The 15,216-nt window shown below is 58.2% G+C and overlaps 1 protein-coding gene across 4 annotated transcripts in view; it reads left to right on the top strand.

Annotated features, from left to right (window-relative positions):
* The first annotated feature begins 774 nt into the window (after nt 1-774).
* KCNN1 (potassium calcium-activated channel subfamily N member 1) overlaps nt 775-15,216 on the top strand; it is a 31,166-nt gene continuing 16,724 nt past the window's right edge. The window contains exons 1-4 of one of the 4 annotated variants that reach the window (XM_072786775.1): nt 776-922; nt 2,722-2,836; nt 12,907-13,389; nt 14,072-14,167. In XM_072786775.1, the coding sequence (XP_072642876.1) occupies nt 12,988-13,389; nt 14,072-14,167 (498 nt within the window). In that variant the 5' untranslated portion in view covers nt 776-922; nt 2,722-2,836; nt 12,907-12,987. Of the gene's footprint in view, nt 923-1,200; nt 1,220-2,721; nt 2,837-8,382; nt 8,515-12,906; nt 13,390-14,071; nt 14,168-15,216 lie in introns of those variants that run through there. The other 3 variants (XM_072786776.1, XM_072786778.1, XM_072786777.1) reach the window with 3 other exon arrangements.

Here is a 15,216-nt window from a genome sequence, read left to right as displayed (position 1 = left end):
ACCCCAGAAGTGGCTGCTGTCCACTCGTAAGAAAGAAAGAGGCTCCGAGAGGGGCCTGGGCAGGGCCAAGGTCGCGGGAGGGGCTGAGCCTTGCGCAGCGCCCCTTCCGCCCTCCCCCCCCCCCCAGTGACCCAAACCCCGGGAGCCGCATTCTTGTAATCTGGCGGAGTGACCTTCACAATCTCGCTGCCCAGGCCCCTGCTGTTCACGTTCTGCGGGGTCCCCCGAATCGTGCGGGGAGAGGGGAGACGTCACAGCCCAACAATGACATTAGAGAAGTTTTCTGTGGTTGGTTTTGTGGCCACCCGGGTACCCCTCCCTCACTGGGACCTTCTAGCCCCAGCAACGTCACCAACTGCCTGAAGCCTCCGGGTTCCCCCCTGTACCTCCCAGGCCCCACGACCCGCTCAAGGTTGAGGGGTAACTGCCTTCCTTTCTCTCCCTGGCTCCGTTCCTTCCCCGGACGCCGGAGAGAGACCCCCAGAGAGAGGCGGGCAGCCGCATTTCTAGGCTGCTGGGGCGCTGGGCCCTGGCCAGGGGCTCCCCATCTCTGGGTCTCAGTTTCCCCGTCTGTAACATGAACGTCGCGGGCCCGCGGCGGCCGAGGGTCCTCCCAGCTCTTGGAGCGTTCTTTGGGATTGGCTGTTCCACCCCTGCGGGGAGGGGGATTCCCTCCCCACCCTTTCTGGAGAAGCCTTGCGGGAGAGGGGGTCGCCCGGTGGCCGCCGCAGTCCGCCCGCCTCGCTCCACCGGGTAGGCGCCCCTCCCGGGCGGCGGGGCGGGGCCCAGGTCGGCGGGGAGGGGGTCAGCTCTGCGGCGGCGCGCGCACACCCTCCCGGCTCACACGCCCTTGCCCGGCCGTGCACTTGTCTTCGCGCGGGCCGGGCGCTGGGGCTCCGGCGGCGGCGGCCGTCCCCGGCCGGTGAGTAGGCAGCAGTGGGCCATCGGGGGGCGGGGGGGCGGTTTCAGGGCGGAGGTCCCAGCGGCTCCCCCCTTCTCCGTGGTGGGCGTTTCGGTCAGGGTTTGCCCCGACTTCGGGAATTCAAAGGGAGAGATGCGGGAGGGAGGGAAACCCCTTCCATCCCCCAACCTCCTCCCCCCTACCCCCTCCTCCGCCCAACTCCTAGCCCCGAGTCACTCCCGACGCCCCCTGCAGACCCCTGTGAGGAGGGGGTGACCGTTCTCGGAATTTGGAATGCGGAGACGTCCTCCCACAGAGGTGAAGGTGGAGACAAGGGGACCCTCCGGGGCTCGCAGGGGGGTGAGGCGGGGGAGTGAGGACCGGATCCAATGCTTCCTTCCCCTTCCCGGCCCCTCAGTGCTTCCCACTTCACGGCGTGGTGGGGATTCCCCCGGCTGGCCCACTGCAGAGTGGAAGGGAACCCCCCCTCCCCACCTGCCAGCCTACTGTGCGTGGGAGCTCCTGCTCTGTTCTCTTCCCTAAGCTCCACCCCCCCCCCCGCCCCCACCCCCATTGACTGGGAAAGGGGCTGAGGCCAGGGAGGGTGAGCACTTACCCAAGGTCACCCAGCTGGGCAGAGAGGCAGAGAGCTGTGTTTGTGGTGGACTCACTAACCCCCAGAACTCAGCTGGTGGTGTCAGCTCTAGGGTCCTAGGCTCCCTGCGTAGAACCGTCAGGGTGGGGCTGAGGGCCCTGTCTGGAACTGAATAGGGAGGGGTGGTCCCTACCCACTCCAGGTCTCTCCACTCTGCTGGAGGCCCGACTGAACAGACCCACTAGCCCCTCACCTGGCTCCCTCCAGGTTCCCAGGTCTCTTGTCCCTGCTAGACCCTCTCCCCCCAGCCTCCTCTGGCTGCCCTAGACCTCAAAGGAAGTCTCGCTGATGAGGGGGAGATGGGGAGGGAGGGCAAGGGGTACTTCCAGAACTGGTAGAGTAACCTCCACTCTAACACACTGACCCACTGGGTGACCTTGGACATCTCCCTGTTCTCCCAGGGCTGGAGTTGGAGTGAAACAGGCAGCCCCTGAGCTGCCCAGGGGGCCCCTGGTCCCACTCCAGACCCTCAGCAAGAGGAAGGGCAACTGGGACTGCCACTTCAGACTGTGTGTCCCCTTCAGTCCCATTCTAGGGTCGTGCTCCCTCACCCCTCTCTACCATGGGGCTGCTCTGTGTCCTCTTTGGCCCCCTCCTCCAAAGTGAGGCCTGAGTACTGAAGGTCTTTGGCAACAACCCAGTGCAAAGTGAATTTTTGAGGGAGTTACAGACCCCAGGGGAGCTACAGACCAAGGAGGACTTGAGGGTGGCCAAGAATGTAGCTTGTCAAGTCAGGGAGCCAGGGATCCCAACCTCCTTCATCCTTGCACCAGCCTGTCCCAGCCTCACCCATTTAGATCTTCCTGTGGTGAATGAATTGTGGGTAGGGGGAACCGGGAGGGCAGGACAGGGAACAGCATGAGGAAAGGCAGATAGAGCCTTTAGTGTCCAGTGTCCAATGGAAGGAAGGGGGGTTTTGAGGGAGGGTGCCTGATAAGGGGTAGGAGTATGAGCAGGGGCTCATCAAGGTGCCTGAGCAGGGAAACATGGCCCCACTGGACAGACAACACCCACCACTGATCTTAAGTTTCCTTAAAACTTACAAGGCAATTCAGCTAGTCAGACGACAGATCTACTCTAAAGACTATTGTAGTCTCGGAGCTATCTGCACCCCACCCTCCTGGAGTCATGCCTCTACCCCATACCCCATGTCTGGTCCTTACAGGTCAAAGAGAGAAGAAAGGCAGCTCAGCCCCCTGCCAGCCAAGTGGTAATCCAGCAGGACTGAAAGGGACAGGCCCTTTGGTGGTGGCTCATCAGGGAGACCCCTGCACACCAGGGTGAGTGAATCCAGACTCAGGTATTGTTTGGGAGTAGAGGTGGCCCAGGAGCTGGATAGAAAAACTGGCAATTTTTAAAAAAGTGCCTACCTTTGACATCATACTAACAAAATAAAACAACAAAACAGCTATGCCTCCTAGAGCCCCCAGAGAGTGACTGTCTGTTTTCTCCAGTCACTGGTGATGGGGAACCTGCTCAGACAGGCTGGGTGACCTGCTTTCTGTCACATAGCCAGGAGGGGGGCATTGAGCCAGGTTGGAGGGTCCCGCACCCCCATAGCCTCTACCACCCAGATTCTGTGGTCTTACTCCCCGAGACAGCTGTTTGGGAGCAGCTTCTTAGCTCCTTCTTTCCCCTGCAAACATTGGCTGGTCATGGTCAACAGTGAGCTCCCAGGGGGCAGGTGTGTGTGTGGGGAGAATGGAGGCAACAGTTCTAGATACGTGTGGTCATTTAATCAGTCAAGGAACACTGAGCAGGTATTGTGTGCCCTGGACTGGGCGCTACGGACATAGCACGGACTGAGGCAGGACCAGATCAGCCCTTGTGAGATGTACTAGGAGGAAAATAAAAGATAGTGATGTGATAGATAGAGAATGACGGAGGCAGAGGGACCTCTCCAGGGAGGTGACCATGAGCTGACACCTGAAAGAGGAGGAGCCAACCAGGTGGGAACTGGTAGAACAGCATACCAGGCCACGGGAACAGCACGTGCAAGGGTCCTGAGGCAGAGATGAGTTTGCCATGTGTGAGGAACAGTGAGGAGGCTGCTATGACTGGAACAGAATGAGTGACGGGGAGAGAGGACGGAAGATGAAGACAGAGGGGTCTGCAGGCAGGGACTGAGGTGAAGGAACGGACTGCAGAACAGTGGGGAGCCAAGTAGGGTGTGTGAGCAGAGGAGAGACATGGTGGTCTGCTTTAGGATTCTCAAAAGCCTCTGTGACTACTGGGGAGCAGGGACTATTTGGGCAGGAGTGGAAGTGGCAGAAGGCCAGAGGGGAACCCAGGAGACAGCTGGGTACAATCAGGGATGGAGAGAGATGGACAGATTCTAGGACTGAGCCGGGCATGGAGGATGGCCTGTGTGTGGCCAGGTTTCTGCCCAATGCTGAGGAACCATAGGGAGGGACAGAGGGAGGGGTTGGTCATGCCCTGGGAAATCTGGGAAACCATCCTGGAAGAGGTGTTCTTGCTCTTTGAGCTACGTCTAGAAGGGCAAGTAGGCGTTTGCTTGGTGTCCACCTGGAGTCGTGCTGACGGTCTAATTGTACGGATGCTGTGAGGGCCACCGGGAGCCACAGAGCACTCGGAATTAGAAGCAACATGATGAGATTTTAGCAAGTAAAGATCTCTCTGTGGGGGCCTGGCAGAGACTGGACTGGAGCCCGAGAAGCCAGGAAGGCACTTGAAATGGTTCAGGTGCTGATCAGGCCAAGACTAGGAGCATCCAGTGAGCGCTTGTTGTGTACCTAGCACATTTGAGGGGGGTTAGCTGCCTAGCTCCCCTCACTGCCCTCAGAGGGCCCCACTGCCCTGCTGAGGTAACCGAGGTTCAGTGAGGGAGGGGCCCTTGCCTGTGACCACTGCCTGACTTTCTAGGGGTGCAGGAACAAAGGCCCACAGCCTTTATTTTTTTTTTTATTTATTTTTTTTTGGCCCACAGCCTTTAAACAATGGAAATGTCTTCTCTAGCAGTTCTGAAGGCCAGAGCCTGAAGTTCACGTGTGGGTAGGCCCACATTCCCTCTGGAGGCTCTAGGGGAGGGTCATTCTTCTTGGCTCTTCCCCTTCTGGGGGGCTCCAGGTGTCCCGTAGCTTCTGGCTACATCACTCCAGGCTCTGCATCTGTCTTCACGTGGCCTTCAGCTGTGTGTCCGTGTCTGTGTGTGTCTTCACATGACCTTCTTATAAGGATCTGGCCATTGGGTTAAGGCTCACCCCAATCTAGCGTGACCACATCTTAATTTCACTGTATCTGCAAAGACCCTGTTTCCAAATAAGGTCACATTCTGAGGTCCTGGCTGGACTGGAGTTTGAGGGGGGAGACTCTTCAAACTAGCACAGCCACACAGCCACACAGCAGGCTGGCCACACAGCAGGACACTGCGGCCCAGTCATGTCTTTGCCCCCAGGGCCTTTGCTGAAGCAGGGACAAAGGGGCATCCCAGGGTGAATTCAGGGGCAAGGATGGACAAGCCTGGGGTCCCGTTGGATGTAGAGTGTGGCTAGAAAGGGAGAGTAAGTCTGGAGCCTTCCAGTCTGTGTGTGAGAAGGGAGGGGATGCTGGTGTCTGGAACGGGCCCGCTGAATGGACAAGACAGCCCCAGGGGAGGTCCCCTGGTGTGGGTGGAATTGGCTCCTGGGCCTCAGCTGCTAGTGGGGAATCTATGCTTATGATAGAGCTGCTTCCCTGCCTGCCTGTCACCCCCAGGCTCCTACCACCTCCTCTAGAGTAGGGACCGAGGGGCTGCCCCTGGTGACAACCACCACTCTGGATCCTCATTTCTCCTGTAGACAATATGCAGGGGCCAGTTGTATTTATTTATTGGCTTCAAGATCTCATCTTGCCTGCTGAAAACATGAGTTTGGGGGGATTCCGTGTGTCTTCTTCACCACGGTATGTCCACTTCAGGCACATGTCTTGTATTTAGGAGATGCTCAATAAAAACTTCTCTAAGTCCCTGAATCCCAGCGAGCCCAGGAACAAGCCTGCTGAGATGCCTGTCCCTTGGGCCTTCCTATTCCCCCTCCTGCCCCTACAATTCACAGAATCCTAGAGGGCTTAACCCTCCATGACTTCCATTTGGCTCTGTCCTCACACATGCATCCCTGCAGGTGGGACCCCTGCCAGGGCTTGACTTGGTCCTTCCTTCTGGCCACACTGGTCTCCCTTCTCTTCCCCACACATGCCCTCCTTGGTTCCCCCTCAGTGTCTTGATCCTTGCAGTGCCCTCCACCAGATGTCCCCTTCTGTAGCTCTTCCAGGTCTGGCTCCTTGGCTGCTTTTGAAAGTTCCCTCTCCTGGGAGCCCTCCTAGCACCATCCCAAAGTCTCCCCATCTGTTCCTATCCTCCTCAACTTCATTGGATCTCTTTCTAATACTTTTGTGTATCTAGAATTCTTACTGGTCCTTTTGTTTGGAGAGGGTTGTTGCCAGAGTTCTAGAAATTCAGCTCCAAGGACAGGTTTCTATCTCAGACTCTATGTTCCCAGCACCAGACACAGAAAAGGGGCTCAGTGGCTATATGAATGGATGAATGAGTGAGTGAGTAAGTGAGTGAAGATCTTCCCCCTACCCTGCCATTTCCACACTCATGGGAGATTCAGGGTACAACCTCCTCCTGGGCAGCCATCTGTTAGGCCCTGGGTGGGTCTGAGATTTCTGTCGGTCCCTCAGCCCCTGTGAAGCTCTCCCAGGTCTCCTGCACCTGGACCCTTGGCCACTACTCTAGACTTGTGGCCCAGCCCTCAGGTCCCTAGAAGAGGGGCCTCCTGTTTAGCCACTACCCCATCTCCTGCCTGCTCTATAGACCATTTCCTGTGAGTCCTGAGGGCATCCCAACTGACAAGTTCCTTTGTAGGCTCCTTGGGTCTTTCAGCCAACCATGGGCTGATAAGAGGCTCTGTCTGGAATGAAATCTCACCCTGACCCAATCCACCTCAGCCAGCCTTGTCTCCAAGGGGTGAGATTCAAGCTGGCAGGAGGGCAGACTTGAGTGGATGGTGAGCATTCATCAGGTCAACCATCCTAAGTTTAGCCCCTTGAAGGGGGTCCCCAATCCCTCAGGGCTGATGAGCCCAAAGGGGAAAGAGAGATCTTTCCAGAGAGAGAAGATGGGTACAGAACCTGCAGGGCCTGTTCAGGGTGGGAGGCCTGGAGAAGCCTCCAGGGTCTGTGGCCGCTGCTTTTGTGAATATCTGGACATTTACATGTTGGACTTGAACTCAAAAAGCATCAGATACTGCGAGGACTCCGCAGAAGCCTGCACAGGCCGGAGTCAGCTTGTGAGCACAGTGTGAGTGCTTCTCATGGGGCAGGGATCTGCATAGGGGCAGGCTCTGGTTGGCAAGGGCTGGGGCACTGAATGCAGTGCAAGGATATGTGCCGGGTCCCGAGGGGATGTGGGTGGTTCCATCACCACCGTGCTTTATAGAAAGAGCCCCCAGCAGCTCTTTCTACCCTGGGGTGGGGGGCTGGTGAGTGGGTGGGTGGATGGAAATAAAGAAGGCATAGCTGCTCTTAGAGTATGGCTGAGAATGCATCCATTTAGGGTTCCCGCTCATGGCACCCATGCGGACCCCTGTGTGGCAGGGCATGAATGGTCCCCAGGCCTCCACTGCCACCACAGCCAGGACTTCAGGGTGTCCCCAACAGGCTGCGATGAGAAAGAGAAGTCTTATCTGCTGACCCCAGGCTATCACCTGGCCCTGCTCAGCCTCTTCACTGGCCCATGAGATCAGCCCCTGCCCAGGCAGGCATCCGATCACGTATTCATTCAGTCTAGCTATTTTCCAGACATCACAGCGGAAACAGATCAGCTGCCAATAGGCAGTGACGAGCAATCAGATGCTCCTGACCCCATCCCAAGCTCAGAGCTGGGAAGAAAACAGTGGGGGCCTGGGAGAGAGATGAGGGGTCAGAGCTGGGCTTAGTCACCCCCAGCCAGGCAGGGACAGGGTGAGGCCTAGGTAGTTAGGCAGCCTGGGGGAGGAGGAGGAGGAGGAAAGACAGCCCCATGCCACCACCAACACCCCACCCCACCCCCACCCACCCCCGTCCCCATCCCCAAGGTCCCTTCCAGCCATTATTAAGTTGAATGAATGAGTGGCCCAAGGACACCCTCTGTGCCAGGAGAAAAGAACATGGTTTTGGATACCCCCAAAGCAGGCTTCTGCTGGCCTGGCCTTCCTAGTATTGGTGGTAGGGGTTAGAAATGGAGGTGGGGGCTCAGTCCCAAAGAGGCCCATGGCCTCTTGAACCCATGGCCCTAGCAGGCACCCCCTCAACTGCTAGGACCCCACGTCGGGGTCCTAGGCACGCACCACTTGGCAACATCCTGCAAGCAGGATGTCTGAGGAGGTCATTTCAGGAGGGAGATGTCCAGTCGCTTTTGCAAAGTTATCCCCTCCGCATATGCGTGTATTTGAAGGGTTGCGGGGATGGTTGGAGTTTGGAGCCCCGATTTTGGAAAGGGGGTGGCTAGGAGTTAGCGAGAGCTGTCGGGGGCGGGAGTTGTCGCTTCGCTAAGTAAGGTCCCCTCCACTGAGCCCCTCCGGAGAGCGAGTTTGAGGACCAGCTGAGCGCTGGGGGCTGAAGTGGGCTCCCGGGAATGTGGGATCTTTAAATGTAGGCGGGGCTTGCGGGGTCGCCGAGGGAGGTGCCAACCCGGACTCGACCAATCGGCGGCGCCGCCCGCGTCGCACCGCCCCCTCCTCTCCCGGCCCGGGCGGGCGCTCGCCCCCGGCCGGGCCCGTGGACAGGGCGGCGGGGGATGCACCCGCCGCCGCCCCCGGCCCGGCCGCCTCCTGGCCCCGCGCCCGCCGTCTGCTGCCCGCCCCGTCCGCGGCCCCGGCCCCGGCCCCGGCCCCGGCCCCGGGCGCCACGCGAGGGTCTGCGGCCGCGCGGGACCCTCTCCCCTCCAGCCTCTTCTGCCCGCGGGAGCCGAGCCCTGCAGGTACGGGGTGGGATGGACGGGAGCGCCCAAGGAGGGGGGCACGTCCCGGAGGGGGACGCGGTTTGGGACAGGACAGAGGGTCTCCGTAGGGTCCGCAACCCAGAGGACACGGAGGGGGGGAATGTGTGTATGTGCACTGCCTGAGTGAGCGGAGATTCACGGACCCCCCATTCCGGAGGGGGAAGGTACTGGGTTCACTTTGGCGGGGGTAGAGCAGTGAGTCTCTAAACTCCATAGATACGATGGGGGGAGCTCTTCGGGTGAAGGCAGTGACCGGGGACTGACTTGGGAACCGGAGGGAGGAGACCCTCACCACTGGCCTTTAGACACCGCTGTCAGTCGCCCCTGCCGGGGCCAAGGAGCCGGGTCTCCCAGCTGTCCCTGGACAGACGCTGGGGCACTGCCTCGGCTGTCCTGGAGGGCAGGGCTGCAGATGTAAGTGCTGGAGGCTGGGGGCCAAATGGGAGATGGCGATGGAGACGGGTCAGAGTGGAGGGTCAGAGTGGAGGGCGCTGTTGGAGGCAGCCATGGGGAGGGCAGGGCAGGCTAATTGCACCCCGCTGACTGCTGGCAGGTTCTTGACTGGTGGTGGTTGGGGGGGAGGGGGCGCCAAGGGAATTGGGCAGTCACAGCCTCATGTACCCACTTCCGGGCCACCCAGGGGTGGGAGGGCAAGTGGATCCTGTTGACCCTGCAGAGCTAGTGCTCGAAGAATGCTGATGGGGCTGTCTTGAGGTCTTTACCCACTCTCCACAGGGACACATGCCCCACAGCTTGCCGCACATTCTGGGAGGTTGTGCCATGTGCTGCTCTGGCCATGGTTCCTCAGAGTGGTTGGGTGGGCATTTCACCCCAAGGGGGCTCTGCCTTGGAGAATGACAGACTATCTTCTTCTGGTTCAGCTCCGAAGGACAGACTGTGGCATTGGGCAGCAGCACCACCACAGGCATACCCACAGCCACGTGCTAAGCATTTTCTCTGTGAGATCTCACATCCATCCTGGCCGCTGACCTGCTGCAGGGGGCACCAAGTTATTCCTTTACTGAAAGAGGCAGCTGAGGAGGGGCCAGTGACTTCCTCCTGGCTAGGACGCCCAGGGGTCCCTCTCAGGCGGCCACTGCACCAACTTGTCATTGGTGAAAGGGCTCACTTGAGGACCTCTGGGGTCTGGCCAGATTATATTTCTGTTGGGTGGGAAACTTTGGAGGAGCCAGCTGCCCTGTTCCCTGCCACCTGCCTACCCTTTCTCATTCCTCAAGAGCCCCCCAGGGGCCCCATGCCCCGTGTGGCTCACATTCCCACAGTTTCTCTTGGGATGGTGTGAAAAGGGGGCTCGGCTCATCCTCCCATCCCAGCCTTCAGTGAACAGAGGTCTCATGCCTCAGACACATTAGGCAGTTTTGGCGATTCTAGGGACCCTCAAAACCAGATGTAGCCCACAGAGTGTTTCTAACCTTTTAGAATTCATTGGTGAATCCAGAGCCTTCACCCAGAAAAATACACCCTTTCATAGACACCCAAACCTTGGCCAGAGTTTCAGAGGGGCTCCTGGTTCTTTGAGAATTTCCGAAGGTCCCAGGGACCAGCTTTAGGCCCACTTGCAATGGGGGAGGGGAAGGCAGACATGGAAAGGTTGGGGTCTCTAGTTGCCTGGGCCCTCTGGTCCCACCCAGACTTGCAAATGTGGGCTGCCCCCTTCTATGGAATCTCAGGGGGGCCATTCTGTCCTTCTGTGTCCTCTGAGGTCATGGGAAGGGTCAGACACCTACCATGCCTGTGTCCCGAGCTCTGTGGCCCCTCAAGGTCAGGGCCAGGCTGGCTCCCTTCCCAGATAGTGGCCAGATGGTGGCTTGTCAAGAGGGAACTTGGCAGATCCTGCCACCCACTGCCCCCCGGGTGGGACCAACTTAGTCCTTGCCCTTCCTGGCTTTGTGACCTTGGGCAAGGTGCTAAACTTCTCTGAGCCTTGCCTCCCATCTGTAAAATGGGAGCAGGAATGCCACTGGTTTCACTGAGTGGCAATGGAGATTCAATGTGATGGTTCTGATAAAGAGCCCAATAAGCACACAGTAAGCGCCAGATGCACATTAATGCTAGAGGCCCTGGGAAGCCTCCCCTCCTTCCCCCGCCTTTCTCCCTCCCAAAAGCCATCTGCACCCATCCCTGCAACCCCTTCCTGCCCAGGGCACCTTAGGACGAGGCTGCCAGGCAAGGAGGAGCATGGCGGACACACGGCTGAATTTGGCCTGTGCGTCGGCCGGCTGAGTCACATCCCCAAATTGCATCTTCATCAGTGCGTTTCGGAAGGTCGTTTACAGCACCCCCACCCCCTCCAGGCTGTGTCTTCCAAGCCACTCGCCTCTCTTGCCTGTGCCCCTGAGCCCTGGGTGAAGACCTTTTGCACTCTCAGGAGTGATGGGAGGAGTGGTGCCTGGGGTTGCCCCATCTCCTGGGTGAGAGCAGGGTCTGGGATTCCTGCATGTGTCCTGGTGACAAGCTCTCGGCCCTACCTGGCAGCTGCTGGACCCGCGAGTGGCAAGCAGGGGCCCCAGCCCAGGAGGAGAGTGGCACCTGAATGTTCATGAAGGTGGTGGCAGAGAGAGATCAGGGCCAAGGTCAGCCTTATAAACTGTGAAGTACTGGGCCTGCAGGAGACCAGTCCGTATGAAGCATCAGACCTGTGTGAGGCCAGGCCTTAGGAACTGAAGTGTCAGGCCACAGGTGGCCATGGGCTGGTTGATGTCATGGATGGGAATGGCGAGGGAGGGGACATGTTGTAAACTCATGAGGTCACTCTGCCATGGAAGGAACATCTCTTGTGCTCCTGCTGGGTGCTGGTACCAGCGCCTGGGGCCGGTAGGGAGCAAGACAGATACTGTCTGGGTGGGGTGCCAGACAAATGGCACAGGTAGGTGGTCCTGTGGTGCATGCGGTGGATGCCCTGGCCAAGGTGGCCTGTGTGCTGCTTGGTAGCATGGCTCATCCTGATGGGACAGTTTCCGGGTCTGTCACCCGCAGAGTGTGAGGAGGCACCCTGTCTGGGCACACAGCCCTCTCTCCTGGGCCTGGAACATGGGGCCCACAGTGCATGCCAGGGGACAACACTTGGCCCACTGCCTACCACTGCCCTGCTTGTTGGAAGAATCTCACAAGGCAGCCCAGTCTAGAATCTGCCCTATAAGGAGATGGCCCCTTCACAACATGTTGCCTCAGTTTCCCTATCTATGAAACCTGCCAAATTCTAGGACCCCCTTTTTGGGGGTACATTGAAGCTGATGGAAAAAATTTGTGAGGACAGAGCCTGGCATGTAGTAGATGTTCACTAAACAGCAGCTTGTGGGAGGGGGAGTTGGCGGGGGTGAGGTAGGGCAGGGGAGTATCTAGCAAGTTGCAACCCTGGCGAGACTCCAGGCAGCCTCATCATATATGTGTCACTATCATCAGGGTCTTTGCCCTTTCCAAGGGCAGAATCCAAGGATGTCGGGGCAATCAGTCTGCTCCCTGGCAGCCTGGTGGGGAGACCGAGGCTGACCTGAGGTCACAGGGCCAGGGTGAACACATCTCACAGGGCCCTACAGAATCCTCTCTGGGATCTTAGAGCTAACTACCGGGTTGCCACCTTGGTCGTGGAATCTCTTTGGAGATCTCAGACCTTCCACCCAGGCAGGAGGTAGCTGGGGGGCTCTGTAGCCACAGCCATGGTCCTCATGTCCCCACACTGATGTGTGTTCAGGCCTTTGGACAGCTCTAGGGGAAGAACTGGAGGCTCAGTAGGGTGAGATTAACTTGTCCAAGAGCCTAAATGTCAGAAGGACTCAAGCCTGGTTTGGAACCACCTCCTAACCACACTCTTATACAGCCTCTGGTCCTCCCAGGCAAACCTGCTGGCAGGTTCCGTCTCCAGACATTCAGAAGCATTTATGGAGTGTCAGCTATGTGCCAGGCATTGTTCTAGGTACTCTGAGACAGAAAATCAGTGGGCAAAGTTTCCGTAAGAGGGTTTTCCAGGCAGAGGGCATAGCAGGTGCAAAGGCCCATGGTAGGACCAGGCTTGTCAGGATCTGGTGATGAGGATGCTTATGTGGCTGGAAGGCAATGACTGGGGAGAGTGAGAAGGTTGAGGTAGGTAAGAGCCAGACCCCAGAGGACCTAATGGCCAGACTGAGGAATTTTGGTTTTTATGCAACAACCCTGGGGAACCTTGGGAGGCTTTTTGAGCAGGGGAGAAATGTAGGCTGACTTGGGTATTTCTGGGAGGCTGGTCCACGTGTTAGCCCTTCTGGGTTCAGGGCTTCCTGAACCTCAGAATGTTTTGGGGTGGTGGCAATGGTCCCTGGCCCTCTGGTCAATTGGCAAGGCCCCTCCATGACTGTGTCCCTTATGCCCCCCCAGGTCAGCGCAGGAGTCCAGTCACTGAGCCATGCTGGGCCCCGGGTGGCCTACAGTGAGCCCAACCCCGGCACCCACATAGTCATGAACAGCCACAGCCACAATGGCTGTGGGGGGCGGCCGCTGGGCAGTGGGCTAGGTGCCTTGGGCAGAGACCCTTCAGAGCCCGAGGCCAGCCACCCCCCCCAGCCCCCACCTGGCCCAGGCCTCCAGGTGGTGGTGGCCAAGAGCGAGCCAGCCCGGCCTTCACCTGGCAGTCCCCGGGGGCAGCCCCAGGACCAGGAAGAAGAAGAAGATGATGAAGAGGATGAGGCAGGCAGGAGGAGGGACTCAGGGAAGACCCCAAATGTGGGCCACCGCCTGGGCCATCGGCGGGCACTCTTTGAGAAGCGGAAGCGCCTCAGCGACTATGCCCTCATCTTCGGCATGTTCGGCATTGTTGTGATGGTGACCGAGACGGAGCTATCCTGGGGGGTCTACACCAAGGTAGGCACGGCCCTTCCTGTCGGCACTCCAGGGAGTCCCCTCTGGGCCCACCTGGCTCCCCACTGCCCCTTGGGCAGGGCCTCAGGGACCACATTGGCCCCGGGAGAAACAGGTGGAGGAAGCTGGGGCGGGGGGGACCTGGAGGTGGGGTCAGGTGGATACTGGGCCTCCCACTGTGTCCACCTCCTGGGAGAGTTAGGCTCCAGCCCATTCCTTCTGCCCTATACCAGGAGGGCACACACGCTGGCTTAAGGTGGGGAAAGGGGGCTGCCCCCCAGGCCAGGCCCAGGACAGAAGAGCCTCAGAGAAGGCCTGGGCCACAGAGCCTGGAAAGAGCTGCTGCTTCTGAGAGTCATCAGGCTGGGTTATGAGCCTGGCTGTGTGTCCCCTCGTGCTGCCCAAGCGTGTATGAGGACAGAGAGAGATTGGGGCATATCAGCCTGTAAACTATGAAACAGTGAAGGTGGATGAGGCTAGGCCTTATAAACTGTGAAGTCCTGTGCCTACGTGAGGCCAGGCCTTATAAACTCTAAAGTATAGGCCAGCCTTGCTGTCAACCCAGGCCTAAGGAGTAAGGTAGGAGCATAGCTTCCTTAGTGGAGAGCCCAGGTGGGGGGTCAGGAGGGCTGCCCACCCCTCAGCATTCTTGTCCTCCTGCCCTCTGCTCTCTCTTTCTGCTCAGGAGTCCCTGTACTCATTTGCACTCAAATGCCTCATCAGCCTCTCTACAGTCATCCTGCTGGGCCTGGTCATCCTCTACCACGCCCGGGAGATCCAGGTCAGTGTCCAGCTGGCCAGGGCAGCTCCCCTCCCTGTGTCCCAGAGATCCCTCGACACCAGCCACCTGGGACCCTAGCCCCCTAAAATGTAAAAGGACCAGTAGTCTCTTTGTAGAAAAAAGAAAAAAGACCTCTGTGAAGACACGCCCTTTAGATCCCTCTAAATTTCTTTGGAATGCCTGTCTATGTTTTACTTTTCACTGATTATTTGGGAAAAAAAAAAAAAAGAACAGTAAGGGAGCCGGAGGTAAGCTGGGGTATGGCACACATAAGTCGCCTTCACAGCCCTGGGGCCTTCCGAGGGTTTACAACCTTGGAAACCAGTGTTTGTAACACCAGGCTTCTGTTCCTGTTCGATCAGACCCTGCACTTGAAGGATTTATTACCTGTCAGGGAGTTTGTTCTCCTATTTCAGGAGTTGATCGAAACCTCAGTGGGCCCCAGAGAGCCCAGCTCAGAGCACGTTGGGCACCTGTGCCCACAGTAGGCAGAGATCGCCTGGGGGTGCCAGAGGGTGTCAGAGCCGGCTTCTGAGTCTGGCCTCTGACCTCTGAGTTCAGGGAGCCCTGGTCTGATGGAAGACAGGTGTTAGGGATCCCTGGGTGGCGCAGCGGTTTGGCGCCTGCCTTTGGCCCAGGGCGCGATCCTGGAGACCCGGGATCGAATCCCACATCGGGCTCCCGGCGCATGGAGCCTGCTTCTCCCTCTGCCTGTGTCTCTGCCTCTCTCTCTCTCTCTCTGTAACTATCATAAATAAATAAAAATTAAAAAAAAAAAAAAAAAGACAGGTGTTGGAAAATCTTGCCTGGGTTGCATCACCCACAGATATCCCTGGGGACACCCAGGGTCTGGCACGAAGGAGGGGCCCTGGATGTGCCTGGGGGCAGTGGAGGGGACTGTGATATGTGAGCTGGGAGGAAGCAGTTCCTCAAATAGTGAAACTTGGAGATACCATATGACCCAGAAATTCCACGACATCCAAGAGTGATGAAAACCTACATCCACAGGGAGCTTGTACACGTGTGTGCATAGCAGCCCTATCCACAAT

The sequence above is a fragment of the Canis lupus genome, chromosome 19 (assembly GCF_048164855.1).
Source record: "Canis lupus baileyi chromosome 19, mCanLup2.hap1, whole genome shotgun sequence".
In the NCBI taxonomy this organism is placed as follows: domain Eukaryota; kingdom Metazoa; phylum Chordata; class Mammalia; order Carnivora; family Canidae; genus Canis; species Canis lupus.
This window is presented reverse-complemented; position numbering and strand designations above follow the sequence as displayed.